Source organism: Oncorhynchus masou, unplaced genomic scaffold (assembly GCF_036934945.1).
Source record: "Oncorhynchus masou masou isolate Uvic2021 unplaced genomic scaffold, UVic_Omas_1.1 unplaced_scaffold_97___fragment_2___debris, whole genome shotgun sequence".
NCBI classification, from domain to species: domain Eukaryota; kingdom Metazoa; phylum Chordata; class Actinopteri; order Salmoniformes; family Salmonidae; genus Oncorhynchus; species Oncorhynchus masou.
This window is the reverse complement of record NW_027016553.1, coordinates 173154-200999: the sequence shown is the minus strand read 5'-3', so window position 1 is coordinate 200999 and position 27846 is coordinate 173154. Positions and strand designations below refer to the sequence as shown.

At 42.2% G+C, this 27846-nt stretch overlaps 1 protein-coding gene across 2 annotated transcripts; it reads left to right on the top strand.

Moving 5' to 3' along the window:
• Window positions 1-649: 649 nt before the first annotated feature.
• LOC135538804 (solute carrier family 2, facilitated glucose transporter member 1-like) lies at window positions 650-19547 on the top strand. 2 transcript variants are annotated; one of them, XM_064964719.1, is made up of 10 exons: window positions 650-665; window positions 4247-4350; window positions 15579-15739; window positions 15927-16167; window positions 16489-16651; window positions 16963-17150; window positions 17302-17406; window positions 18746-18847; window positions 18963-19166; window positions 19344-19547. In XM_064964719.1, exons 1-10 carry the CDS (start codon window positions 653-655, stop codon window positions 19545-19547), a joined length of 1485 nt encoding a protein of 494 aa, XP_064820791.1. In that variant the 5' UTR covers window positions 650-652. The 2 variants fall into 2 exon arrangements, with proteins under 2 accessions (XP_064820791.1, XP_064820792.1); XM_064964720.1 differs by lacking the exon at window positions 650-665 and adding an exon at window positions 1448-1456 and having other exon boundaries at window positions 4270-4350.
• Window positions 19548-27846: the final 8299 nt, after the last annotated feature.

Sequence of the window (27846 nt, the reverse complement as noted above, 5' to 3'; positions counted from 1 at the left end):
CTTCTGATGGGCTAATTGACCTGCCTTCAAACTCAGTGCCTCTTTGCTTGACATCATGGGAAAATCAAAAGAAATCAACCAAGCAGCTGTCATACCGCTCAGGAAGGAGATGTGTTCTGTCTCCTAGAGATTAACGTACTTTGGTGAGAAAAGTGCAAATCAATCCCAGAACAACAGCAAAGGACCTTGTGAATATGCTGGAGGAAACAGGTATAAAAGTTTCCATAGCCACAGTAAAACGAGTCCTATATTGACATAATCTTAAAGGCCGCTCAGCAAGGAAGAAGCCACTGCTCCAAAACCACCATAAAAAAGCCAGACTATGGTTTGCAACTGCACATGGGGACAAAAATCATACTTCTTGGAGAAATGTCCTCTGGTCTGATGAAACAAAAATATAACTTTTTGGCCATAATGACCATCGTTATATTTGGAGGAAAAAGGGGGAGGCTTGCAAGCCGAAGAACATCATCCCAACCGTGAAGCACGGGGTGGCAGCATCATGTTGTGGGGGTGCTTTGCTGCAGGAGGGACTGGTGCACTTCACAAAATAGATGCCGTTATGAGGAAGGCAAATTATGTGGAAATATTGAAGCAACATCTCAAGACATCAGTCAGGAAGTTAAAACTTGGTCGCAAATGGGTCTTCCAAATGGACAATGACCCCAAGCATACTTCCACATTTGGACAACAAGGTATTGGAGTGGCCATCACAAAGCCCTGACCTCAATCCTATAGAAAATGTGTGTGTTAGAACTGAAAAAAGTGTGTGCGAGCAAGGAGGCCTACAAACCTGACTCAGTTGCACCAGCTCTGTCAGGAGGAATGGGCCAAAATTTACCCAACTTATCGTGGGAAGCTTGTGGAAGGCTACCTGAAACGTTTGACCCAAGTTAAACAATTTAAAGGCAATGCTACCAAATACTAATTGAGTGTTTGTAAACTTCTGACCCACTGGGAATGTGATGAAAGAAATAAAAGCTGAAAAATCATTCTCTCTACTATTATTCTGACATTTCACATTCTTGAAATAAAGTGGTGATCCTAACTGACCGAAGACAGTGAATATTTACTCTGATTAAATGTCAGGAATTGTGAAAAACTGAGTTTAAGTGTATTTGGCTAAGGTGTATGTGAACTTCCGACTTCAACTGTATATACAATACCTAATGCAATCGCTATATGTTGGCAGTGGGCTAGCACACTAGGCTAGTTTGCAGATTAGCAGCTAGTAGTTAGCAGGATATGGAGCTGGGATGCTAACACGTGAACGGCGGCCATGTTGGTTGTGGTTAGGACTACAGCAGGAGGTGATCGGACATGATGACGTCAGTAGTCGGCCATACTGGTTGTGTAACAAGAAGGGCTAGGTAGTAGCCTTCTTCGGTCACACAACTCCTAATGGCCTGGGTACTGTACCCAGAACAATGGCAATGGGGACAGATTAACAGGGTATGCAGTTGGTTAGTACTCAGGCATGTAGAAACAGCAAACTAGCATGAAATAAATAATGTATAAGCAGTTGGTTACAAAGTAGTAGTCCTATTACAAGAATACAGATGAAATTAACATACACTGAACCCTAACTGTTTGCAAGTACACTTACGTGGTCAAAGATGCACTAAACACAGAGTCCAGAGGCAGGATTGTCCATGATGGTAGCCTCTCCTGGGCCCGAAAGTTTATCTCTAAAGTTTGTGCCTCTGTATCCCAGGACCAGAGAGAGGGTTCAGAGCGTTTTTCACAACCATGAAAAATGTGCCTTGGTTACATTTTTTATCAGGATGGAAAACTAGTGACTGACTGATGACCCTGCATGGTGGGGTCCTACGCTAAGTCCCGGGAATAAAGGTTGCCAATTGGCTAATAAATAATGATGATTGCAATAAGAAAACTAAAAAGAGAGTTGGGGTCTTGAATAGGGGATGAGCTGGCCATTTTTACACCCAGCCTGTCCTTCATAGGGGACAGTCTTCCCTCGCAGGGCGGGCGAGAAGCTAAAGGGCATCCGATAGGTGTCCATGACAACGGTGTAGAAGGAGGCATGAGCATGCCACAGCAGCAGCTGATCCCTACAAAGCTGCACTGCTGGCCGACCCCGCTTCCCTGGATATAACCTCCACACAGGAGCACTGTCATTCACAAGATAGGAGCCAGATTACTAAACTATTAAAAGGCCACTGACGCAAAAAGCTCAAGCCTGGACAGCTAAGATGGAGAGTGTGTTATTGCTTGAGCAGGACATATGTTGTTGTTGATACCCAATTTTAAAATAAGTGATTTATGATGTAGTACATGCTGTATAAGGTCTAAAAGGAATTTCACTAAGACGATTTGAAGGAGTAGGAATAAAGCTACTCTCAGTGCATCTCTCTTTTGACTTAACAGATAGAAGATGCAGATTCTAGAAGGTGAAATGACTGAGAGATTCCTGTCGATGTGAGTAAAGAGGGTAACTTTTATGGATGTCAGTGTGGCTGCAACTTATTTTTGATTTTTTTAAACAATAATAATACAACAATAATACATTTCAAAACAGAGACATGGCTTAGAATACTGACAGGTCAATGCGGACAAATGAATGCGAACATAACAAAGGCCTACTAAAGGCTTATAAACAAAATATCAGATCGATAATGGCAAGGGACAATCTATATTTCGGCTAGTTACATTAACAGTAAACAAACTAGGCTGTCTATTTCTATGATGAAACATAAAGATATGTAGATATACCCAGGGGCGTAATTTGAGTTCTTGCATTGGAATTATATTAAATTCTGCCTATATCACGCTATACCACAATGAACATAAAAGCCATTGAGTGCTTTTGTCCAAGAAGTGAAAGGTTGGTGCAAAAACTCTGTTGTGCTTTATCAGCACCATGGACTGCACCATGGACTGCACCATGGACTGCACCATGGACTGCGACTGCACCTGGGCTGGCTCCTCTGTACCAAGATCGTCAGGAACAGACGGAGGTGGAGGGGGCTTTGGAGCCATTACCCTGGCAGCACTTGTGAAAGGGGGGAAGGGGGGCTCTTCACCCGTAGCTAGCAGGAGCTCGGCAGCATCATCGCTGCTGGGCTTGGCGGCGGCCTCGATGGTTTAATTTCTGATATCCATCTTGGCAGTGGCAGATTAGCTGGTTAGAGCTAAATAGGCTAATAACACTAACGCCTTTTGCAGCTAGCTAAGAAGCTAACTAAACTCTATAGTGGTGGGGTGTGAGGCAGAGTTCAGTGAAGCAGCTTCAACTGTAACTTGACCCTGTCTTTATAAATCTAAATAAAAAATGACAGGTGGAGGAGTATCACATTATTCACATAGTCTACCACAAATGAGCATGAGTTTTCCTCCAGTGGCTTTCCATAGCACCCCTACACACAAACCCACGCACACATAGATACAGATACAGATTTTGTGCCAACCTGTCACTCAACTTTTTGAGTGACAGGTTGGGACATAAAATGAAAACTGAGGTGGCACAAGTTTCAACTGAGGGGACTAAGCCTCATTTTTGCCCTCTCGTGGAGCCATGCCCAGGTTCTGATGTTCCTCATTCCTTAAGGGGATTATACTGAATGGACCACCAGTGTCAGTAACACCGGGCCCAGGTTCTGATGTTCCTCATTCCTTAAGGAGATTTTACTGAATGGTTCCTCATTCCTTAAGGAGATTTTACTGAATGGACCACCAGTGTCAGTAACACCGGGCCCAGGTTCTGATGTTCCTCATTCCTTAAGGAGATTTTACTGAATGGACCACCAGTGTCAGTAACACCGGGCCCAGGTTCTGATGTTCCTCATTCCTTAAGGAGATTTTACTGAATGGACCACCAGTGTCAGTAACACCGGGCCCAGGTTCTGATGTTCCTCATTCCTTAAGGAGATTTTACTGAATGGACCACCAGTGTCAGTAACACCGGGCCCAGGTTCTGATGTTCCTCATTCCTTAAGGGGATTATACTGAATGGACCACCAGTGTCAGTAACACTGAAGAGTCCAAGTGAGTTCTCAATATCTCATGCACATTTATTAAGTCTTAGTCCCAATTTACCTGTCTTTTATCCAAGTCCAAGACTTCTCATATAAAATCAGATTAGTCTGAATATACCTTCCCTCACAGATATATATATTAAAATAAAATAAAAAAATGCTCGTAGGATAATGCAATAACGCAGGTGATTGAGCACTTTGAGCATTTCTTTGTAAAACTGAAGAGACTTTAATTTAAATTTGATTTTTGTGCCCACAGGGGGTGACGTTCCAGCTGATGATGGCAGTGGGAACAGCTGTGATTGGCTCGCTGCAGTTTGGCTACAACACAGGCGTCATCAACGCTCCCCAAAAGGTGAGTGAGAAAGGGACAGTTTCAAATGTCACCCTAATCCCTAAATAGTGCACTACTTTTGCCCAGTGCCATAGAGGCCCCGTATAGGGAATAAGGTGCAATTTTGGACACATACTCTGTTAGTTTCTATGTTTATGCCCCTTAAAGCCTGTCCAAACCCAGTGAATGTAAAGACAGTATTCTTCCTAGTCATTCTTGACACCCCTTACTAGCTCTGCAGGTTAAGATGTTCTTAAGAGATGCATGGCGCTCATAGATGTCCTACCCAAAGGTGCCGTACGCCCATGTCCAAAGTCCATTTTCCAAGCCATTAATAGTCTAGCAACAATACGTACCTCTGTCTGTGATATGAGTTAGATGGCAAACGTGACTATGTATAAAGTGCCTCTTAACATTTGTTACCTGTTAGTTAATGGCCCATGTTACATGCAGTATTGGCTTTAAGATGATCAGGGTCGATGATTTGATGTTTCCGGATTGTTTATGTTGTGCCTATGACCCTACGATTCAGTCCCAGACTCTTTTGCTACATATCTGCTTTTACTATATTTCTCGCTGCTCAGCCAAGTCACTTATCACTTTATTACATGTAAATAACCTTCACAGTATATTCTTGCATTATCGACATAGAACATTTCTGTATTTTTCAGTATATCTTTCTTACTTTATTACCTTTCTTTGTATTTGTATTTGTGCTCTTTTTGACTTGGTTAAGGTGTTATTGTTACTATTATTGTATCCTGTGCATATGTCAAATAAACTCAGATTTGATTTGTTTGTCAAGGTTTGCATCTCATCTCTCCATCAAGAGCCCCACCAGGTCAATCAACCGTGATACATAAAAAACATGTAGGATCTTTGACTGATGTGGTGAAACTCCCTGGTGAGATAAGAGGAGACGCAATCCTTCTACTGGTGTCGGATGTTGGATTTTTAGTTTGACCTGTTTTGTAGCAGGGGGGAAATAATCCTGTAGGAGGAGGATTTCAATGTCTGAATAAATATTTAGAATCGTCACCAGGGGGAAGCTGTGATTGTATACAATGCAATACCGTACCTACTCTCTTAGAAAAAATAACCTAAAACGGTTCTTTGGCTGTCCCTATAGGAGAACCCTTTGAATAACCTTTTTTTGGTTCCAGGTAGAACCCTTTTGGGTTCCATGTAAAACCATTTCCAAGAATGGTTCTACATGAACCCTGTAAGAGTTCTACCTGGAACCAAAAAAATAGTTCTACCTGGAAGCCAAAGGGGTTCTCCTATGGGGACAGCTGAATAACCCTTTTGGATCCCTTAGACTGCAGCTCCAGTTCAAGTAGCCAATGTAGGCTACATACAGGCTACATCGCGTCTCGTGTGTATTCTTATTCGGATTATAATAAATCCACATATTTCTAGGAAGTAAATGTATTTTTCGGTAGGGAAAATCCTTTTAAAAAATGGTTTTATTATACTGTATGTTCAAGACAAGCAATGGGCAGAATAACTAATTGGTGGCCTTAGTGCCTATGTGGCCCAGCGGTTACAAACGCTGATCCAGTCATACATGTGCCAGAGCCTGCAGGGTTCGACTCCAGTCCACTGCCCTTTGACTCACCCTTCCCCATGTTTCCAACATTGTTCTATCTCTTCAATAAAAGCAACAAAAAAATAGCAAAGGAGTGGCACTGACCCAGTCCTTAAAATATATATTTAAGGAATAATAAATAATTGGACAAATAACAATTAGATTGGTAAGCGCACGTCCAACCTAAAACATGAATATAAATTGTACAAGGTAGGCTAAATTGATTCATAAAACATGCACAGAGCAAGCAAGCAACAATATATGCTATGCTAACTGATTCCACCGTTGAAAAAGAAAACAAACAAAGAAACAGAAAATAAACCGATGTGAAGAGATTCAGGCTGGAGATTTTGAGGTGGGAAATAAGAACTTCAGAGGACTTTTAAACCTTGAATGCATGCTAGTTTGATTCACGCACTTAATGAGTGGAGTTCCACCAAAATATTGCAGTCAGGGTGCAAAATATCACAGCAGTTACAATCTTTTTTTGTAAGGCTTTAGATAGCCTACAGCCTATTTTAGGCCCACAAGGTAACTGCATTTATTTCAAGAAGTAAAATTAACTGTCTGATAATTTACACGTCAAAGAAAAGTGTCTCAGCTCAACAGAATTGTCTTTGGATAGGCTGAAATCCATAAAAATCTTGACAGCTTTACAAAATGAGATATTAAAGCCCACAATACAGGCTATCAGTCCACAACAAGGATGACTTCAAATGCCGACTTTAAACTGAAAGTATCGTAAGCCTATGCTACTGTAGTCGGCACATAATAGCTTAGCAATGGAAATCTCACCTGCTGTAAAGGCATCCACACCAAAGACCATAACTATATTGACAAATTATACAAAGCCTAACTATAAAATGTGGGTAAGCATCCACACTGGAGGAAAGTTTACTGTTCTACAGTAGGCCTACATCTGTCAATCAACTGATGACCAAATCGGCTCACCAACTCAGCCAGGGAAACACAAACAAATACAATACAATTGCAGTGATGCAACCGGTCAGGATGCTCTTGATGGTGCTGGGGACCCATGCCAAATCTTTTCAGTCTCCTGAGGGGGAAAAGGTGTTGTTTGGACCATAATAGTTTGTTGATGCTGTGGACACCAAGGAACTTGAAACTCTCGACCCGCTCCACTTCAGCCCTGTCGATGTTAATGGGGGCCTGTTCAGCCCTCCTTTTCCTATAGTCCACAACCAGCTCATTTGTCTTGCTCACATTGAGGGAGAGGTTGTTGTGCTGGCACCACACTGCCAGGTCTCTGACCTCCTCCCTATAGGCTGTCTCATCATTGTCAGTGATCACTGTCACTGTTGTGTCATCAGCAAACTTAATGATGGTGTTGGAGTCGTGCTTGGCCACGCAGTCTTGGATGAACAGGGAGTACAGGAGGGGACTAAGTACGCACCGCTGAGGGTTCCCAATGTTGAGGATCAGCGTGGCAGATGTGTTTTGCATACCCTTAACACCTGGGGGCTGCCTGTCAGGAAGTCCAGGATCCAGTTGCAGAGGGAGGTGTTTAGTCCCAGGTTCCTTAGCTTAGTGATGAGCTTGGTGGGTACTATGGTGTTGAACGCTGAGCTGTAGTCAATGAACGACATTCTCACATAGGTGTTCCTTTTGTCCAGATGGGAAAGGGCCGTGTGGAGTGCGATTGAGATTACGTCATCTGTGTATCTGTTGGGGCGGTATGCGAATTGGAGTGGGTCTAGGGTTTCTGGCATGATGGTGTTGATGTGAGCCATGACCAGCCATTCAAAGCACTTCATGACTCCCGACGTGAGTGCAACTGGTCGGTAATCATTTAGGCAGGTTACCTTCACTTTCTTGGGCACAGGGACTATGGTGGTCTGTTTGAAACATGTAGGTATTACAGACTCGGGTCAGGGAGAGGTTGAAAATGTCAGTGAAGACACTTGCCAGTTGGTCCGCACGTGTTGTAAGTGCATGCAGCTTTGCAGCTTTGTGAATGTTGATCTGTTTTAAAGGTCTTGCTTGCATCGGCTATGGAGAGCGTGATCACACAGTAATCCAGAACAGCTGGTGCTCTCATGCATGCTTCAGTGTTGCTTGCCCTGAAGCGAGCATAAAACATTTAGCTCCTGTGGTAGGCTCTTGTCACTGGGCAGCTCAAGACTGGGTTTCCCTTTGTGGTCCGACGAGCGTCAGAGCCAGTGTAGTAGGATTCAATCTTAGTCCTGTATTGACACTTTGTCTGTTTGATGGTTCGTCTGAGGGCATAGCAGGATTTCTTGCAAGCGTCCGGATTAGTGGCTTGAAAGCGGCAGCTCTAGACTTTAGCTCGGTGCGGATGTTGCCTGTAATCCATGGCTTCTGTTTGGGATATGTACGTATGGTCACTGTGTGGACCACGCTGTCGATGCACTTATTGATGAAGCCGGTGACTGAGGTGGTATACTCCTCAATGCCACTGGATGAATCTCGGAACATATTCCAGTCTGTGCTAGCAAACAGTCCTGTTGCGTAGCATCCGTGTCATCTGACCACTTCCATATTAAGCGAGTCACTGGTACTTCCTGCTTTAGTCATTGCTTGTAAGCAGGAATCAGAAGGATAGAATTATGGTCAGATTTTCCAAATGGAGGGGGAGGAAGAGCTTTGTATGCATCTCTGTGTGTGGAGTAAAGGTGGTCTAGAGTTTGTTTTCCTCTGGTTACACATGTGACATGCTGGTAGAAATGAGGTAAAACGGATTTAAGTTTGCCTGCATTAAAGACCCTGGCCACTAGGAGCGGCGCTCCTGGATGAGCATTTTCTTGTTTGTTTATGGCCTTATACAGCTCGTTAAATGCGGTCTTAGTGGCATCATCGGTTGGTGGTGGTAAATAGACTATTACGAATAATATAGATGAGAACTCTCTTGGTAAATAGTGTGGTCTACAACTTATCATGAGGTATTCTACCTCAGGTGAGCAATACCTCGAGACTTCTTTAATATTAGACATCGCGCACCAGCAGTTATTGTCAAATAGACACACACACCCACCCCTCGTCTTACCAGACGTAGCTGCTCTGTCCTGCCGATGCACGGAGAAGCTAGCCAGCTCTATATTATCTGTGTCGTTGTTTAGCCAAGTCTTGGTGAAACATAAAATGTTACAGATTTTAATGTCCCTTTGGTAGGATAGTCCTAATCGTAGATGGTCCAGTTTATTTTCCAATGATTTCAGATTGGCCAATAATACGGAGGGTGGTGGTGGTTTACCTACTTGTCAGCGAATTCTTACAAGGCACACTTACAAGGCACACCCTCCTCACCCTTTTTCTCAGTCTTTTCTTCACGTGAAGGATTTGGGCCATCTCATGACAATACAGTATATCCTTCACATCAGACTCATAAAAAATAAATCTTTGTCCATTTCAGGGTGAGTAATCGCTGTTCTGATGTCCAGAAACTCCTTTCGGTCACAAGAGCCTGTAGCAGCAACATTATGTACAAAATTAGTCACAAACCATGCGGACAAAAACAGTGGTGTAAAATACTTAAGTAAAAATACTTGAATGTACTACTTCAGTAGTTTTTTTGGTATCTGTACTTTAGTATTTATATTTTTGGCAACTTTTACTTTACTTCTTCTTTACTTCTTTAAGTTCTTTTTACTCCATTCATTTTCCCTGACACCCAAAAGTACTCGTTACATTTTGAATGCTTAGCCGGACAGAAAATGGTTAAATTCACACACTTATCAAGAGAACATCCCTGGTCATCCCTACTGCCTCTGATCTGGTGGACTCACGAAACACAAATGTTTTATTTGTAAATTATGTCTGAGTGTTGGAGTGTGCCACTGTAAATTAAAAAAACAAGAACATTGTGCAGTCTGGTTTGCTTAATATAAGGATTTTTTTTTAAATTATTTGTACTTTTACTTTTGATACTTAAGTATATTTAAGTATATTTACTTTTAGACTTTTACTCAAGTATAATTTGACTGGGTGACTTTCACTTTTACTTGAGTCATTTTCTATTAAGGTATCCTTTACTTTTACTCAAGTATGACAATTAATGACCTTTTCCACCACTGGAAAAAACAAACAGAATAGCACAGTTGGTTAGGAGCTGTCGGCCAACGTCGGCCAACCCCTCGAGAGCCATTATCTTAGCCTATTATCGTTTTTCACACCTTTCATTTTGTGACAATGGATAGGCTAGCCTGCAGAATGTATTGGAATATAATCACATAACAAGGGGCCTATTGCCACCATCTATGGCACTAGATTGTCGCCAACTTAACCATCAGTACTCGCTAAATTCACCCACACATCTAATCTCAATTGCAACGATTATTGGTCACCACATTACCGCTACCTAAAGGTTTTTGACAGTGTTACCTTAGTGCTGCTTGGAATCAAAGTCTTAAGGCCGCTGCCTTCAGCACACACATACATGTAAGCCATAGCGCATCGCTATTTGATTTGGGTTTGATTCCAGCCAACTCTCTTCTGGCACAATAACTCAAAAGTCTGAACTTAGTCCTTTAAAAAAAATCTATTTGACAAGCATTCTGTACAATTGAAATAAAGTATTTCCTCGTTTACCATGGCAAATCTACTGTGGCAATTGATATATTTTTCTATAATATATACACTAAATCAAAAAAATAATGGGCTGCGTTTTTTTTGTTTTTAAAATCTGAGTCACTTTCTTTCATGCGCCATTGTGCTCCATTCCGTAGGCTACCTCACGATTCTCAATGTCATCTTGTCTTTACATCTTTTATTATAGGCCTATGTGTGCAATTAGTTTTGATAGGCTTCAGTAGGCTATAGTTTAGGTGTAGCCTACTATGCAGCTGCATTTCGGATACACATTACACTTGTATGTCGTAGTGGAGACCAATATTTATCTTGAGTTATTAAGCTTTATGAAACAACAGTTGTTGATGTGTATGGATGCATTTCTGACACATTTTTGCACATTTTAATGTTGCAGTAATAGGACCTATAGACCTACAGTAGCAGTAGGAAATGTATTAATAGTCTGTCTGGTGCTTTACTGTTTGAGGTGGCAAGAGAAGAAGGATGATTTTGATAGCTGGCACTGGTCCGAATGACTCGACTGCCCCTACATGGAGAGAAAAAGAACTGCAGGTTTTCAATGAACGTATCTAAATCACAAGGCTTCTTCGAATTCCCAGCTGGCAGGAACAAATTTTGCTACGAAAGAGTGGTCAAATTAACATCTGACATCTGTAATTGACAGTCTGGCCGATATACTGGAGATACTCTGGTACTGTATGTACTTTACTCCAGCAGTTTCTTGAGAAAGTTACTTGAGGTATTACTGAAGCCTGCTCTGTAAATAAAAATGTGTATTACTGTGTGTGTGTACTTGTATTTGTGTGTATGTGTGTGTGCGTGCGTGTGTGTATGTGTGATTTGGGAGGTTTAAGGCCAATCCTGGAGCCTCTACGGGATACCTGAGCACATGAGCACTATAAATAGCTTTGTAGATTAAGATTACATCAGTCTAAAGGTGTGCAGGACAGTAAAGTAGCTGCTAGTGGATCCAGTATCTTTGATAATTTGTTAGGGCTTGTAGTCACCTCCACGGTCTGCGGTGGGAAGTCACCATCTATTGTAGTGAATTACAGTTTCAAAATTCCATTACCTTTCCCAAATTTACCAGGTTTTCCTGAGATCCCTGTTGGAGGATTCCCGTATTTCAATCTTATTCCAGGAAGTCACCAACTGGGAATTTTGGGAAAGGTTTACCATTGCAGTCATTCCACTTCCGGTGTGTCCATTACACGTGGCAGAGGTAATGAGGATCATTGTCACGTTTGCAGGATTAAGGTGGCTACAGGAGTTGTGCAACTAATAATAACAAAGAGATCATTCACTCTGACTATTCTCTTCTTCACGTATTCTTTATGGCAAATTTACCTCACACCTCCTTCAAAGTACACTAGTACACTAGAAAATTTGTATCACCAGTCAAAGTCAGGTAAAAAAACAAACAATGATGTGCTCACATCCAAAAAAAACACTGTAGGGGGCAAATGGTGATGCCATAGGGAAAAATATGCTTTCCATAGTCAGAGACCCAGGGCATATTCTTTGGGCAATAAACTCTGCCTTACTTACACCTGTATCAATGACACTCTGAGTTGTGTTTGTCAACATGAAGTCCTGTAATGAACAATCTTGCATCGTGTATCTCTGCCCCCCTCTGCTGGTCAAAAACTGGCTTCTGTAAGAATGTTTTTATTTACCTGTTCTTTCGAATACTGAGTGGCTGCGGATCCGACTTTTATGGACCCCTCTTCCCGACACTAAAGGTCCTGAAAGGTCTGCGCATGTGCGGATTCTCTACTTTACACACAGTCTCTGCTCTACTTGTAGAGAACAGGCTACTCTGGCGAATGTTGCTCATTAAATAACGTTAGATTAAAGCTGAATCCATTTCCGCAAGATCACAATGATCGTATTCTTCATAACAAAATAGAATATAACAACATAATAAACTCAGCAAAAAAATAAACGTCCCTTTTTCAGGACCCTGTCTTTCAAAGATAATTCTTAAAAATCCAAATAACTTCACAGATATTCATTGTAAAGGGTTTAAAATGCTTGTTCAATGAACCATAAACAATCAATGAACATGCACCTGTGGAACAGTCGTTAAGACACTAACAGCTTACAGACGGTAAGAAATTAAGATCACAGTTATGAAAATGTAGGACACTAAAGAGGCCTTACTACTAATTCTGAAAAACACCAAAAGAAAGATGCCCAGGGTCCCTGCTCATCTGCGTGAACGTGCCTTAGGCATGCTGCAAGGAGGCATGAGGACTGCAGATGTGGCCAGGGCAATAAATTGCAATGTCCGTACTGTGAGACACCTAACACAGCGCCACAGGGAGACAGGACGGACAGCTGATCATCCTTGCAGTGGCAGATCACGTGTAACAACACCTGCACAGGATCGGTACATCCGGACATCACACCTGGGGGACAGGTACAGGATGGAAACAACAACTACTTGAATTACACCAGGAACACACAATCCCGCCATCTGTACTCAGACTGTCCGCAATAGGCTGAGAGGCTAGACTGAGGGCTTGTAGGCCTGTTGTAAGGCAGGTCCTCACTAGACATCACCGGCAACAGCGTCGCCTATGGGCACAAACCCATGTCGCTGGACCAGCAGGACTGGCAAAAAGTGCTCTTCACTGATGAGTCGCAGTTTTGTCTCTCCAGTGGTGATGGTTGGATTCGCGTTTATCATCGAAGGAATGATCGTTACACTGAGGCCTGTACTCTGGAGCGGGATCAATTTGGAGGTGGAGGGTCCGTCATGGTCTGGGGCGGTGTGTCACAGCATCATCAAACTGAGCTTGTTGTCATTGCAGGCCATCTCAACGCTGTTCATTACAGGGAAGACATCCTTCTCCCTCATGTGGTACCCTTCCTGCAGGCTCATCCTGACATGACCCTCCAGCATAACAATGCCACCAGGCATACTGCTCGTTCTGTGCGTGATTGTCAGTGTTCTGCCATGGTCAGCGAAGAGCCCAGATCTCAATCCTATTGAGCACGTCTAGGACCTGTTGGATCGGAGGGTGAAGGCAAGGGCCATTCCCCCCAGAAATGTCCGGGATCTTGCAGGTGCCTTGGTGGAAGAGTGGGGTAACATCTCACAGCAAGAACCGGCAAATCTGGTGCAGTCCATGAGAAGGAGATGCACTGCAGTACTTAATGCAGCTGGTGACCACACCAGATACTGACTGTTTCTTTTGGTTTTGGCCCCCTCTTTGTTCAGGGACACATTATTCCATTTCTGTTAGTCACCTGTCTGTGGAAGTTGTTCAGTTTATGTCTCAGTTGTTGAATTTTGTTATGTTCATACAAATATTTACACATGTTAAGTTTGCTGAAAATAAACGCAGTTGACAGTGAGAGGATGTTTCTCTTTTTGCTGAGTTTATAACATTACTGTAACAGAAAAAGGAATACGTGATTTCTTGAGAACTCAACAGCTTGCGCCAATAGGCAAAATATGTGCTTTGAATGAAACTAAAATTAATGCAAATAAGTTAGAAATGGTTCTACTAATGCACATGACGGCACAAACACGTCTCGTAAAAAGTAAATATGTTTTTGTTTGGTTATCTTTTGGAAATTGTAGAAGTAAAAATGTTCCTTCTTCAGAAGTTCCAGCGAGGCAGGCGAACAAGCAAATTCATTTGCTAGCTATCATACAGTAGGCGTATATTAATAATATAAGAAGACATGCAATCATAATTGACTGTAGCGCATATAAAGCACCCAGCCCTGGGCTGCAGTCGCGAATTGAATTATGGGGAGTTTCAGGCCCTGGAGTGAACATAATTGTACACTCGCAAAGCCGACTAAAAATGTTGCAAACGTCTCTTGCTTGGCTAATCATTTGGACTACCCTCCAAGATGGCCATTCCCCCAAGGACATAAGACAAGGGTGTGTCTTTTAAGTGTTTGGACCGCATCCCTGGTATCGTAGCGTCGGAGATGACTAGGAACTTTGTTCAGGTGCACAGATGTTTCGTCACTGATCATTTGGATAAATCATGATTTTGCAGGTGTTCGCATCTTTCAATTTCGGAAGGGGAGGGGACATTTAACCCATTTGTTTTAGATACCGCCCTGGCTTCCGCTCCACATCCTAGTAAATATTTTTTTTCTATCATGTCTCCGCGCAGAACTTAATTGAGCATCTGACGCAATTAGGAAAGATTTTAGTTCTAGTTCCGAGATTACAATATCTATAATTTCACTCTATGGTTGGTAATTCACTATGAATTGAATTGTGAGTGTATGTATGTATGATAATGATATTATTTAAAGGGGCAATCTGCAGTTTGTACAGACATTTTTTTACTTATAAATTAACGATATGTACCCATTGATTCTTGAAGAATATCATTTATAAATGCCTCATGAGCTTAATTCAACTGTCGTACCCCATCAGAACCCAAAATATAAGCTTGTTTTATGCCAATGTTTTTTAACTAAGTAAATGTAAACAAACATTAGCTACATGGTTGAAACTACAATTTTGATATCCTGGATGGTCAGTCCTTCCATCCATAACTCTGTCTATGAATTTGTGGGTGATTACATTTCTCCAACCCCATCCCTCAGCTTTTAAAATGTTTTATTTGAGTTTTACCCCTTTTTCGGGATATCCAATTGATAGTTACAGTCTTGTCCCATCGATGCAACTCCCGGGAGAGGCAAATGTCGAGAGCCACGCATCCTCCGAAACAGGACCCTGCCAAGCCACACTGCTTCTTGACACACTGCTCGCTTAACCCTGAAATCAGCCGCACCAATGTGTCGCAAGAAACACCGTACAACTGGCAACCGCATTCAGCTTGCAGGTGCCCAGCTCACCACAAGGAGTTGCTAGAGTGCAATGGGACAAGGACATCCGGCCGACCAAGCCCTACCCTAACCCGGATGACGCTGCGCCAATTGTGTGACGCCTCATGGGTCAAACCCACTTGGGAGGCCCATCACTCAGCTTTTTACCGGGGAGGATGCTATGTTATTGTTTGCTGCTGATTGCAGCTTTAATGTCTCCAGCAACCTTCAATGATGAATATAGTTAATGTATGTTCTTCATGTTGTGATATGTTGTATTGTACCTTAGATCATTGAAGGCTTTTTGAATGACACGTGGAATAACAGGTACTCTGAGCCCATCCCTGCCACATCCCTGACCACCCTGTGGTCTATCTCCGTGGCCATCTTCTCTGTCGGGGGCATCTTCGGCTCCTTCTCCGTGGGCCTCTTTGTCAACCGCCTGGGCAGGTAAATCTGCTCTGTTAGTGTTATATTTTAGACTGGTCTTTACGTTAAAAGGGTGTGGTAATCATGGGTCATTTTGTTATTTTGTGCTGTCCTATGCACATTAACAGCAGTATAGCATTTTAGTGCCTTTAGGAAGTGAAGAAGCCAGCCATATTTTTCAATTGACCTCTCTGTGAATGATTTGCAGGAGGAACTCGATGCTCATCGCCAATGTGCTAGCGTTCATCGCCGCCGGATTCATGGGCTTCTCCAAGCTGGCGGTGTCGTGGGAGATGCTGATCATTGGCCGTTTCATCGTGGGACTTTACTCCGGCCTGTCCACTGGCTTCGTGCCCATGTACGTGGGGGAGATCGCGCCCACTTCGCTCCGTGGGGCGCTGGGCACTCTGCACCAGCTGGGAATCGTCATTGGAATCCTCATGGCACAGGTAGGCACTGTCCGTTGGGTGACTTTCAGTTTCACCTGATCCAATATCAGCGATTACTAGAGATGACAATCCAAATGTGGCACAGGACAACTGGACAAATATAGCAATGACGAGAAGACAAATGTTCAAGAAATATTTGCTGCCCTCAGGTGTGATCTTTTTGTTATCTTTTTCAACGCTAGTGATACAGCACAATCATCTGGACAAATGTATTCTTTCCACCAACATACCGTACCCAAGTAACTTCACCACAGTGCATTTCCATGGTAGTTTAACTTTCATTAACAGTGTTACAGTGTACGAACATATTGTTACTTACAGGTGTTTGGGATGGAGTCGATCATGGGGAACTCCACTATGTGGCCCTTCCTACTGGGCCTCACTTTCATCCCGGCCGTGTTGCAGTGTATCCTGCTGCCCTTCTGCCCCGAGAGCCCTCGCTTCCTCCTCATCAACTGCAACGAGGAGCTCAAGGCCAGGGAAGGTAAGCCTCTGACCATCTACTGCTACACCTTCACTCCCTCAAACATGGAACCCTCCTGGCTGAGGACATATTCCCATGGAGAGCAGGAGAGCTCCTGGGTGTGTAGGCTTTTGTTCCAGCCCTGCTCTAACACACCATTCAACTAATCAAGGTCCTGACAAGCCGCTTATTAGTAGAATCTGGGGTGTTAAAGTAGGGCTGGAACAAACACCTGCACATCCAGTAGCTCTCCAGGAGGAGGGTCGGCCACCAGTCATGCATCTTGGTACCAGCTGAATGGAGTCCTGAGTGTGGTGTGGATTTGCATGCAGTGCTGGAGAAGCTGCGAGGCACTGAGGAGGTGGGCGCCGACATGCAGGAGATGAAGGAGGAGGCCAGGCAGATGATGAGGGAGAAGAAAGTGACCATCCTGGAGCTATTCCGCTCACCACTCTACCGCCAGCCCATCTTCATCGCCATCATGCTCCAGCTCTCCCAGCAGCTGTCTGGCATCAACGCTGTGAGTGTAGGACACTCTGGGAGACACACACTGACTTGTGAATACACATGCATGCATGCACATACATGCTAACTCATGCACACACATGTGCACACACACAAATACACACTTCAAACTACATGATCCATTAAATAATGACAATTTTGTGCAGGTTTTCTACTACTCCACCAGGATCTTTGAGAAGGCGGGGGTTTCTCAGCCAGTCTATGCTACCATTGGAGCTGGAGTAGTCAATACAGCCTTCACTGTTGTGTCTGTAAGTCAGAAGAAAATACATTTAATTATATTTAATTTCACAAAATGTACATGTACATACATTTCCATCTTTGTTCAAATGCATGTAATGGCTGACAATTCCAGAAATGCATAGCTAAGATATCTAGTCTACAGGGAGGCCAAAGCAGTTCCTAATTCAGCATATGACATAGTTTGGCCCTTCAGAGGATTCTTTAATTACTCTTTTTACACAAAATGTTTGCATTGATATAATTTTAACATTGTCATAAAGAGTGCATGTTCAACTTCATAAAAAACATGTTTCCTGTCTCAAGAGGTTAAATAAAAATGTAAAAGTAAGTGCCTCTCTTCAGCTTCATTAAATAATGAAAAAATCATTACATGATTTGAAATTTAAATGCATTTTAGTGCTTTCGGTATGCTTTTGATATGTCTCAAGTACAGCCTATTAGATGATCTGGAGGCATGGCTTCTTGGAGGCATGGCCTTGGTTTGAGCTCGTTGGGCCATCCATGGGAGAACGTGTCATAATATAATTGAAAAGACATTTCCAAATACATTTTTAAATGTATTTACTAAATATATCACTAAATACATGTGGAAACATTATTTAATGTATTTCAGAATGTATTTTAGAATACATTAAATACATTTTCCAATGCATGAGTGTACAAAACATTAAGGACACCTTCCTAATATTGAGTTGTGGAATCCAGGTGAAAGCTATGGTCCCTTATTGATGTCACTTGTTAAATCTACTTCAATCAGTGGAGATGAAGGGTAGGAAACAGCCTTGAGACAATTGAGACATGGATTGTGTATGTGTGCCATTCAGAGGGTGAATGGACGAGACAAAAGATTTAAGGGCTTTTGAATGGGGTATGGTAGTAGGTGCCAGGCGATGCTGCCAGATTTTTCATGCTCAACAGTTTCCTGTGTGTTGCAAGAATGGTCCACCACCCAAAGGACATCCAGCCAACTTTACACAACTGTGGGAAGCATTGGAGTCAACATGGGCCAGTATACCTGTGGAATCCTTTTGACACCTTGTAGAGTCCATGGCCTGACGAATTGAGGCTGTTCTGAGGGAAAAATGGGGTGCAACTGGATTCAATCTTAGGAAGGTGTTCTTAATGTTTTGTTCACTCAGTGTATATTGTGATATACATTTTACATACGTTTATATATCAATTTTAAATACATTATCCCCAAAAATGTATAAAAAATATATTTTAAATGTTTGTTTTTTCTAGTATGGGTGGAAAATTAAACAGACTAATGTGTCTTTGAAATGTAGCCACTCCCCAACCCCCAATAACACCACCTTTCTTCTCCTCTTCCTCGCTCTCTTTATATAGCTATTCATTGTGGAGCGTGCTGGGCGAAGATCCCTTCACCTCACTGGGTTACTGGGGATGGCCTTCTCAGCAGTCCTGATGACAGTTGCCATGGCACTGCTGGTATGTATAATGGTGCTCTAAAGGAACATAAAAAAACATAATGGATATGCTTATATTATATTTTATGTACACGGCTACTTCAACCTGACTCGTCTACTGATGTGTCTTGCCTCAGGACCAGCTGCCATGGATGTCGTACGTTAGCATCGTGGCCATCTTCAGCTTCGTGGCCTTCTTTGAGATTGGCCCAGGCCCCATCCCATGGTTCATTGTGGCTGAGCTCTTCAGCCAAGGTCCTCGGCCCTCTGCCTTTGCCGTGGCTGGATTCTCCAACTGGTCAGCTAACTTTATAGTGGGCATGACCTTCCAATACGTTGAGGTAAGGAGACAGAAACCATTACTATTGCATTAATGGCTCATTTTCATATTATATGAATTAATATACATTGATAGTATATATTATATATATAATATATAGTTCTATAATAGCACTTATGACTTCTACTTTCAATTTGGAAATTGTGAAAATAATGTAACTTTTCTATATTCTCTGTAGCAACTGTGTGGCCCCTACGTCTTCATCATCTTCACCGTGCTGTTGCTGGGCTTCTTCGTCTTCACCTATTTCATGGTGCCCGAAACCAAGGGACGATCGTTTGACGAGATCGCCGCTGGCTTCCGCCATGATGCCGGAGAGGCAGGGGAGAAGTATGCGCCTGACGAGATGAACAGCCTGGGGGGAGCCGACTCCCAGCTCTAAGCCCTCCGACAACACCGATACATACATACATACAGTTGAAGTCGGAGGTTTACATACACTTAGGTTGGAGTCATTAAAACTAGTTTTTCAACCACTCCACAAATTTCTTGTTAACTATAGTTTTGGCAAGTTGGTTAGGACATCTACTTTGTGCATGACACAAGTCATTTTTCCAACAATTGTTTACAGACAGATTATTTCACTTATAATTCACTGTATCACAATTCCAGTGGGTCAGAAGTTTACTAAGTTGACTGTGCCTTTAAACAGCTTGGAAAATTCCAGAAAATTATGTCATCGCTTTAGAAGCTTCTGATAGGCTAATTGACATTATTTGAGTCAATTGGAGCTGTACCTGTGGATGTATTTCAAGGCCTACCTTCAAATTCAGTGCTTCTTTGTCTGACATCATGGGAAAATCTAAAGAAATCAGCCAAGACCTCAGGAAAAAAGTCTGGTTCATCCTTGGGAGCAATTTCCAAACGCCTGAAAGTACCACATTCATCTGTACAAACAATAGTACGCAGCCGTCATACAGCTCAGGAAGGAGACGCGTTTTGTCTCCTAGAGATGAACGTATTTTGCTGTGAAAAGTGCAAATCAATCCCAGAACAACAGCAAGGGACCTTGTGAAGATGCTGGAGGACACAGGTATAAAAGTATCTATATTCACAGTAAAACGAGTCCTATATCGACATAACCTGAAAGGCCGCTCAGCAAGGAAGAAGCCACTGCTCCAAAACCGACATAAAAAAAGCCAGACTACGATTCGCAACTGCAGATAGGGACACAGATCATACTTTTTGGAGAAATGTCCTCTGGTCTGATGAAACAAAAATAGAACTGTTTGGCTGTAATGACCATTGTTATGTTTGGTGGAAAAAGGGGGAGGCTTGCAAGCCGATTAACACCATCCCAACTGTGAAGCATGGGGGTGGCAGCATCATGTTGTGGGGGTGCTTTGCTGCAGGGGGACGGGTGCACTTCACAAAATAGATGGCATCATGAGAGTGGAAAATTATGTGGAAATATTGAAGCAACATCTAAATGCATCAGTCAGGAAGTTAAAGCTTGGTCGCAAATGGGTCTTCCAAATAGACAATGACCACAAGCATATATCCAAAGTTGTGGCAAAATGACTTAAGGACAACAAAGTCAAGGTATTGGAGTGGTCATCACAAAGCCCTGATCTCAATCCTATTGAAAATTTGTGAGCAGAACTGAAAAAGTGTGTGCGAGCAGGGAGGCCTATATACCTGGCTCAGTTACACCAGCTCTGTCAGGAAGGATGGGCCAAAATTCACCCAACTTATTGTGGGAAGCTTCTGGAAGGCTACTTGAAACGTTTCACCCAAGTTAAACCATTTAAAGGCAATGCTACCTAATACTAATTGAGTGTATGTAAACTTCTGACCCATTGGGAATGTGATGAAAGAAATAAAAGCTGAAAAAATATCATTCTCTCTACTCAACTATCTACTATTCTGACATTTCAAATTCTTAAAATAAAGTGGTGATCCTAACTGACCTAAAACAGGGAATTCTTACTAGGATTAGATGTCAAGAATTGTGAAAAAAATGAGTTTAAAAGTATTTGGCTAAGGTCTATGTAAACTTCTGACTTCAACTGTACATAGATAGGTAGATAGATTTTATTTGACCATGTAAAACAATATACAAATGTATATTGTATACACAAATGTGGATAATGCATTTAAAATCATCAAGCATGACACAAGACATGTTTTACGATCTATTTCCATTATAGTACTCTTAAATAAATGGTTCAAAAATGTACAAACATAAACATACTAGGCATACTTGGCTTACACATATAACACATGACATAACAGGCATAGTTGGCTTACACATATAGCTAACACATAACAAATCAAAGGATAGGAGACATTGTCATAGCCATAGAGCAGGACTCCCTCAACAGATCAGCGTTCTCAGGCTCCTAAAATGAGGTGATTATTTGATGATGGTGACGCAGTTGATGCCAGATGATGGTGTTGAAGTTGGCTTGCCGGCTCTGATATATTATACAAGGGGGTGTTCACAGGGTATCCTTTTCAAATGAATTATTGGGTATTAAAGCGTCTTGTTACTACAGTATTATCTGTCATATACACTGAAGACTAAGCTTCACAGTTACTAAGTACACTCTTAGAAAAAAAAGTCACTATCTAGAACCTAAAAGTGTTCTTCAGCTGTCCCCATAGGAGAAGCCTTTGAAGATAAATATTTTTGGTTCCAGGTATAACCCTTTTTGGTTCCTTGTAAAACCATTTCCACAGAGGGTTCTGTACTCCCAAAAGGGTTCTACCTGGAACCAAAAACATTTATCTTATGGGGAAAGCCGAAGAATCCTTTCGGAATCCTTTTTTTCGAAGAGTGTAGGACTATGATGTCAGCAAATTTGAATATATACTTTTATATTAGCAAATTTCGCATACAACTCCACTTGAACCTATGGATTTTAGAGGGCGACTCTACAGAAGGGGATTTATAGTCTGTCATTCAGTTAAGGCAAGACATTTTGGAATTTACTGATTTTTATCCTTGTCTTGTTTGAACAATAACATGTAATGTAATGGTGTGTGTGTGTGTGTGTGTGTGTGTGTGTGTGTGTGTGTGTGTGTGTGTGTGTGTGTGTGTGTGTGTGTGTGTGTGTGTGTGTGTGTGTGTGTGTGTGTGTGTGTGTGTGTGTGTGCGTGTGTGAGTGCGTGCGTGTGTGCGTTTGTACACACCACAAGTCACTGCTTTATGCATAGTGACTTTTTCTTTAGCATTGGACACATGCTGTAAATAATATACAAAATAGATCATTGTAGTTGTATAACCAGAATAAGAGTAAAATACCATGTAAGCTCTAACTTGTCAGTTCCAGAGTTCTGTATCATTTTACAGAACAAATTATTTATTAGTGAGCTGTACAATTCTATTGTGTAGCCTACCAAAAATAAAATGCTAATCTGTGTGTAGTGCCTAGGGTGATGGGGAAGTAGGCAGCAGAAGGAGATCTTTTGTGTTTTCTTTATCTTTTATGTTAAAACAAAGTGCCACGACTGCTCTACTGACAGCTCTTCCCCTTTTTTTATGAGGTATTGTATGGTAGCTGGATATTTTGCTCAATAAAAACAAGCTGCACGCAGAGAACCACTTTCATGGGTGTGTCTTTTCTGTTCTTTGTTCAACATATTCAAACAGAGAGTTGAAAGTTACCCAAATTATTTGAATATAGTTACTTATGAAATGATCATTTTGTAGTATAATTTTGACATATATACAAAAGTATGTGGACAGCCCTTCAAATGAGTGGATTCGGCTAATTCAGCCACACCCGTTGCTGACAGGTGTATAAAATCGAGCACACAGCCATGAAATATCCATAGACAAATATTTGCAGGAGTATGCCCTAAATGAAGAGCTCAGTGACATTTAGCGTGGCATCGTCATAGGATGCCACCTTTCCAACAAGTCAGTCAGAATTTCTGCCCTGCTAGAGCTGCCCTCTAGCAGGGCAGCTAGGAGCAACAATGGCTCATCTAGGAGCAACAATGGCTCAGCCGCGAAGTGGTAGGCCACACAAGCTCACAGCACGGAACCTCCAAGCGCTGAAGCACATAATGCGTAAAAATTGTCCTCGACTCACTACAGAGTTCCAAACTGCCTCTGGAAGCAATGTCAGCACAATAACTTTTCGTCTGGAGCTTCATGAAATGGGTTTCCATGGCCAAACAGCTGCACACAAGCCTAAGATCACCATGTGCAATACCAAGCGATGGCTGGAGTGGTGTAAAGCTCACCGCCATTGGACTCTGGAGCAGCATGACAATTCCCCCGTGCAAAAGGTCCATACAGAAATGGTTTGTTGAGATTGGTGTGGAAGAACTTGACTTGCCTGCACAGAACCCTGACCTCAACCCCATCGAACACCTTTGGGATGAATTGGAACGCCAAATGTTTTTGTGGCTGAATGCTTTTGTGGCTGAATGGAAGCAAGTTACTGCAGCAATGCTCCAGCATCTAGTGGAAAGCCTTCCCAGAAGAGTGGAGACTGTTATAGCAGGAAAGGGGGGGACCAATTCCATATTAATGCCCATGATTTTGAAATGAGGTGTTCGACAAGTATTTGTCCACATACATTTGGTCATGTAGTGTATCTTTACTACACCTTGCATTATAGCCCTTTTGCCGTCAGATAGCTCTATTATACCTAATGCCGTTTGCTTCCTTCTCAACTTCTCTGCTTCGCCTTGCCTGCGCTAGTCTGGGTGCCCGTCTCTATTTAGGGGTTAACAGTCTCTGCTAAAAAGACTGGCACACTAGACTATGCCTGCGCCTATAATTACATTGTTATTATTATTAGACAGAAGTTGACATATTATTCTTGTTACTAAGTATTGTTTGTTTGCTTCATTTTTTTTATTTGGACACTTGAAAACGACATGGTGCATATCAAGAGATTTCATCCTGTAAAATTCAAATAAATTCTGGTGTCCACATGCTTCCCATCCGAAACAGTTTGTTCATATATTATGACAACATTTTGTGAGGTTGTTTATTGGGTCTTTTGAAAGGGTTTTATTTGCTGTATGGGCACACAAACATTTTTCCTGAGGCAAGCCGAAGTCTACGCCCCTTCGTCGGTGATTGGTCAACAGTAGAGATTCTTCAATTAAGTGTTTCTTCGTTTGCTACTGTGGCCACGAGGTTGGGGTAAAATGGAGGACAGGAAAAAAAGGTCAATATGGAGTGGTGGATCACACAGAACTTTTGGAAGAGCTACATTTTCCTAATCAATCTACACACAATACCCCATAATGACAAAGTGAAAACAGGTTTTTAGAAATGTTTGCAAATTTATGAAAAAAAAACAGAAATAACTTATTTGCTTAAGTATTCAGACCCTTTGCTATGAGACTCGAAATTGAGCTCATGTGCATCTTGTTTCCATTGATCCTCTTTGAGATGTTTCTACAACTTGATTAGAGTCCAGCTGTGGAAAATTCAATGATTTGGAAAGGCACACACCAGCCAGAGCAACAAACAAGACACAAGGTCATAGGAATAGTCCGTAGAGCCCTGAGGCAGGATTGTGTCAAGGCACAGATCTGGGGAAGGGTACCAAAAAATGGCTGCAGCATTGAAGGTCCCCAAGAACATGTGGCCTCCATCATTCTTAAATCGAAGATGTTTGGCGCCACCAAGAATATTCCTAGAGCTGTCCACCCAGCCAAACTGAGCAATCAGGGGAGAACAGTCTTGGTCAGGGAGGTGACCAAGAACCCGATGGTCACTCTGACAGAGCTCCAGAGTTCCTTTGTGGAGATGGAAGACCACCATCTCTGCAGTACTCCACCAATCAGACAGAAGCCACTCCTCAGTAAAAGGCACATGACGGCCCGCTTGGAGTTTGCCAAAAGGCACCTAATGGACTCTCAGACCATGAAAAACAAGATTCCCTGATTCTTTGATGAAACCAAGATTGAACTCTTTGGCCTGAATGCCAAGCGTCACGTCTGGAGGAAACCAAGCACCGCTCATCACCTGGCCAATACCATCCCTACGGTGAAGCATGGAGGTGGCAGCATCATGCTGTGGGGATGTTTTTAAGCGGAAGGGACTGGGAGACTAGTCAGGTTCGAGGGAAAGATGAACAGAGCAAAGTTCAGAGAGATTCTTGATGAAAACCTGCTCCGGAGCACTAAGGACATCACACTGGGAAAAATATTTGTGTGTTTGGCGCCAACAGATATGGCAACCCTGTTTCTAGCTCCTAAGCAACTTTGCAGCATTTTGGTTTATTAGCTCATAAAATGTTTGGCGTTATTACATACATAAAGAACTTTTGGATGTTAGAGCGGCAGTAACTCCCCAGCATTATGACCAGGAATACGACTTTCGTTCGTACCCCCCAAGGCAATTTAACTTATTCCAGTGGCTGCTCCGAAACACCACAGGAGTTATCTTAGATTAATTTAGACTATTTTGAGGAAGTATACTGTCTACAGCGTCTAAAGAGGGACAAACAGTACTATTTTCAATCAAAGGTCAAGAGCATGTGAGGTACAGACATTCACTTCACCTAGCCCAACTTCGACTAGGAGCAAACCAAACCTAGTATGCAGAGAACCATGTTAAAACTATTTGGACATAGCTATAGAGAATGATAGAGGCTTCTCGTGGCCAAAAGGCTGTATTAGCATGGGCAGCGCCATTGAGGGCTTCCACCCATAGACTGTAAAAAATATGGAGGAAGCCATCGATGACGTCACCCCATTGTTTCCTATGAGAATGCTCAGTGGCGCATTTGATAATCAGGAAGTGCCATCTTGCTACATGGAGGAGTTTTTGGAAACATTGCATGAACAGTTTGAGCTACTCTTGAAAGTGACTTTGCAGGCTGGCTCAGTACATCCCCCTCTCATGGAGTATCTCAAGATGGAGGCCCGACCAAGGTACTGTAGGCTAGCAACTAAATTATCCTTATAATTTATCGTCTGTGTGTGATTTGAAAGTAATCGGTTCAAGGACATACAGTACCAGTCAAAAGTTTGAACACACCTACTCATTAGAGGGTTTTTCTTTATTTTTACCAAATTTCTACATTGTAGAATAATAGTGAAGACATCAAAACTATGAAATTACACATATGGAATCATGTAGTAACAAGTCTTAAACTAATCAAAATATATTTATATTTGAGATTCTTCAAAGTAGCCACCCTTTGATGACAGCTTTGAACACTCTTGGCATTCTGTCAACATGCACCACTTGGGCTCCCGAGTGGCGCAGCGATCTAAAAAGGCCCTGCATCTCAGCGTGCTTGAGGCATCACTACAGACATTCTGGTTTGATTCCAGGCTGTATCACAACCAGCCGTGATTGGGACTCCCATAGGACGGTGCACAATTGTCCCAGCATCGGGTCTGGTTTGGCCAGTATCAGCCGTCATTGTAAATAAGAATTTGTCCTTAACTGGCTTGCCTAGTTAAATAAACGTTAAATCATTATATATATATTATTTAATTAGATAGTCACCTGGAATGCCTTTCAATTAACAAGTGTGCCTTGTTAAAAGTGAATTTATTTTCTTCTTAATGCGTTTGAGCCAGTCAATTGTGTTTCTTCAAGGAGAGTTAACTGCACGTCTGATTTTTTATTATTTTTTATTTTACTAGGCAAGTCAGTTAAGAACAAATTCTTATTTTCAATGACAGCCTAGGAACAGTGGGTTAACTGCCTGTTCAGGGGCAGAATGACAGATTTGCACCTCAGCTTGGGGATTTGAACTTGCAACCTTTCAGTTACTAGTCCAACACTCTAACCACTAGGCTACCCTGCAGCCCAAATAAATGCTTCACAGAATTCAAGTAACAAACACATCTTAACATCAACTGTTCAGGGGAGACTGCGTGAATCAGGCCTTCATTGTCGAATTGCTGCAAAGAAAACACTACTAAAGGACACCAATAATAAGAAGAGACTTGCTTGGGCAAAGAAACATGAGCAATGGACATTAGACCTTTGGAAATATGTCCTTTGGTCTGATGAGTCCAAATTTGAGATTTTTGGTTCCAACCGCTGTGTCTTTGTGAGATGCAGAGTAGGTGAATGGATGATCTCCGCATGTGTGGTTTCCACTGTGAAGCATGGAGGAGGAGCTTTGCTGCTGATACTGTCAGTGATTTATTTAGAATTCAATTTATTTAGAATTCCCATCTGGTTTGCGCTTAGTGGGACTATCATTTCGTTTTCAACAGGACAATGACCAAACACACCTCCAGGCTGTGTAAGGGCTATTTGACCAAGAAGGAGAGTGATGGAGTGCTTAATCAGATGACTTGACCTCCACAATCACATGAGCTCAACCCAATTGAGATGGGTTGGGATGGGTTGGACTGCAGAGTGAAGGAAAAGCAGCCTACAAGTGCTTCACAAGAAAAACATTCCATGTGAAGCACACACACACACACACACTACATACGCTCACACACACAAAACACATACATATTGACTACACACACACACTAACACATAGACAGACTTTCATACTTGTTACATATGCTGCTGCTGCTATTCTGTTTATTATCTATCCTGATTGTCTAGTCACATTTGTACATACTGTAGCATCTATTGTTCTTACTTTTTAACTCTGCATTGTTGGGAATGGGCTCGTAAGTAAGCATTTCGTGGTAAAGTCTACACCTGTTGTATTCGGCACATGTGACCAATACAATTTGATTTGATTTGATGCTATCACAGACGCCTCAATGGCACAGATACAAAG

Coding starts and splice junctions, on each gene's coding strand:
- LOC135538804 (XM_064964719.1), top strand. Junction 17,407..18,745: donor CAGCCTTCACTGTTGTGTCT/GTAAGTCAGAAG, acceptor CTCTTTATATAG/CTATTCATTGTGGAGCGTGC. Junction 18,848..18,962: donor CAGTTGCCATGGCACTGCTG/GTATGTATAATG, acceptor GTCTTGCCTCAG/GACCAGCTGCCATGGATGTC.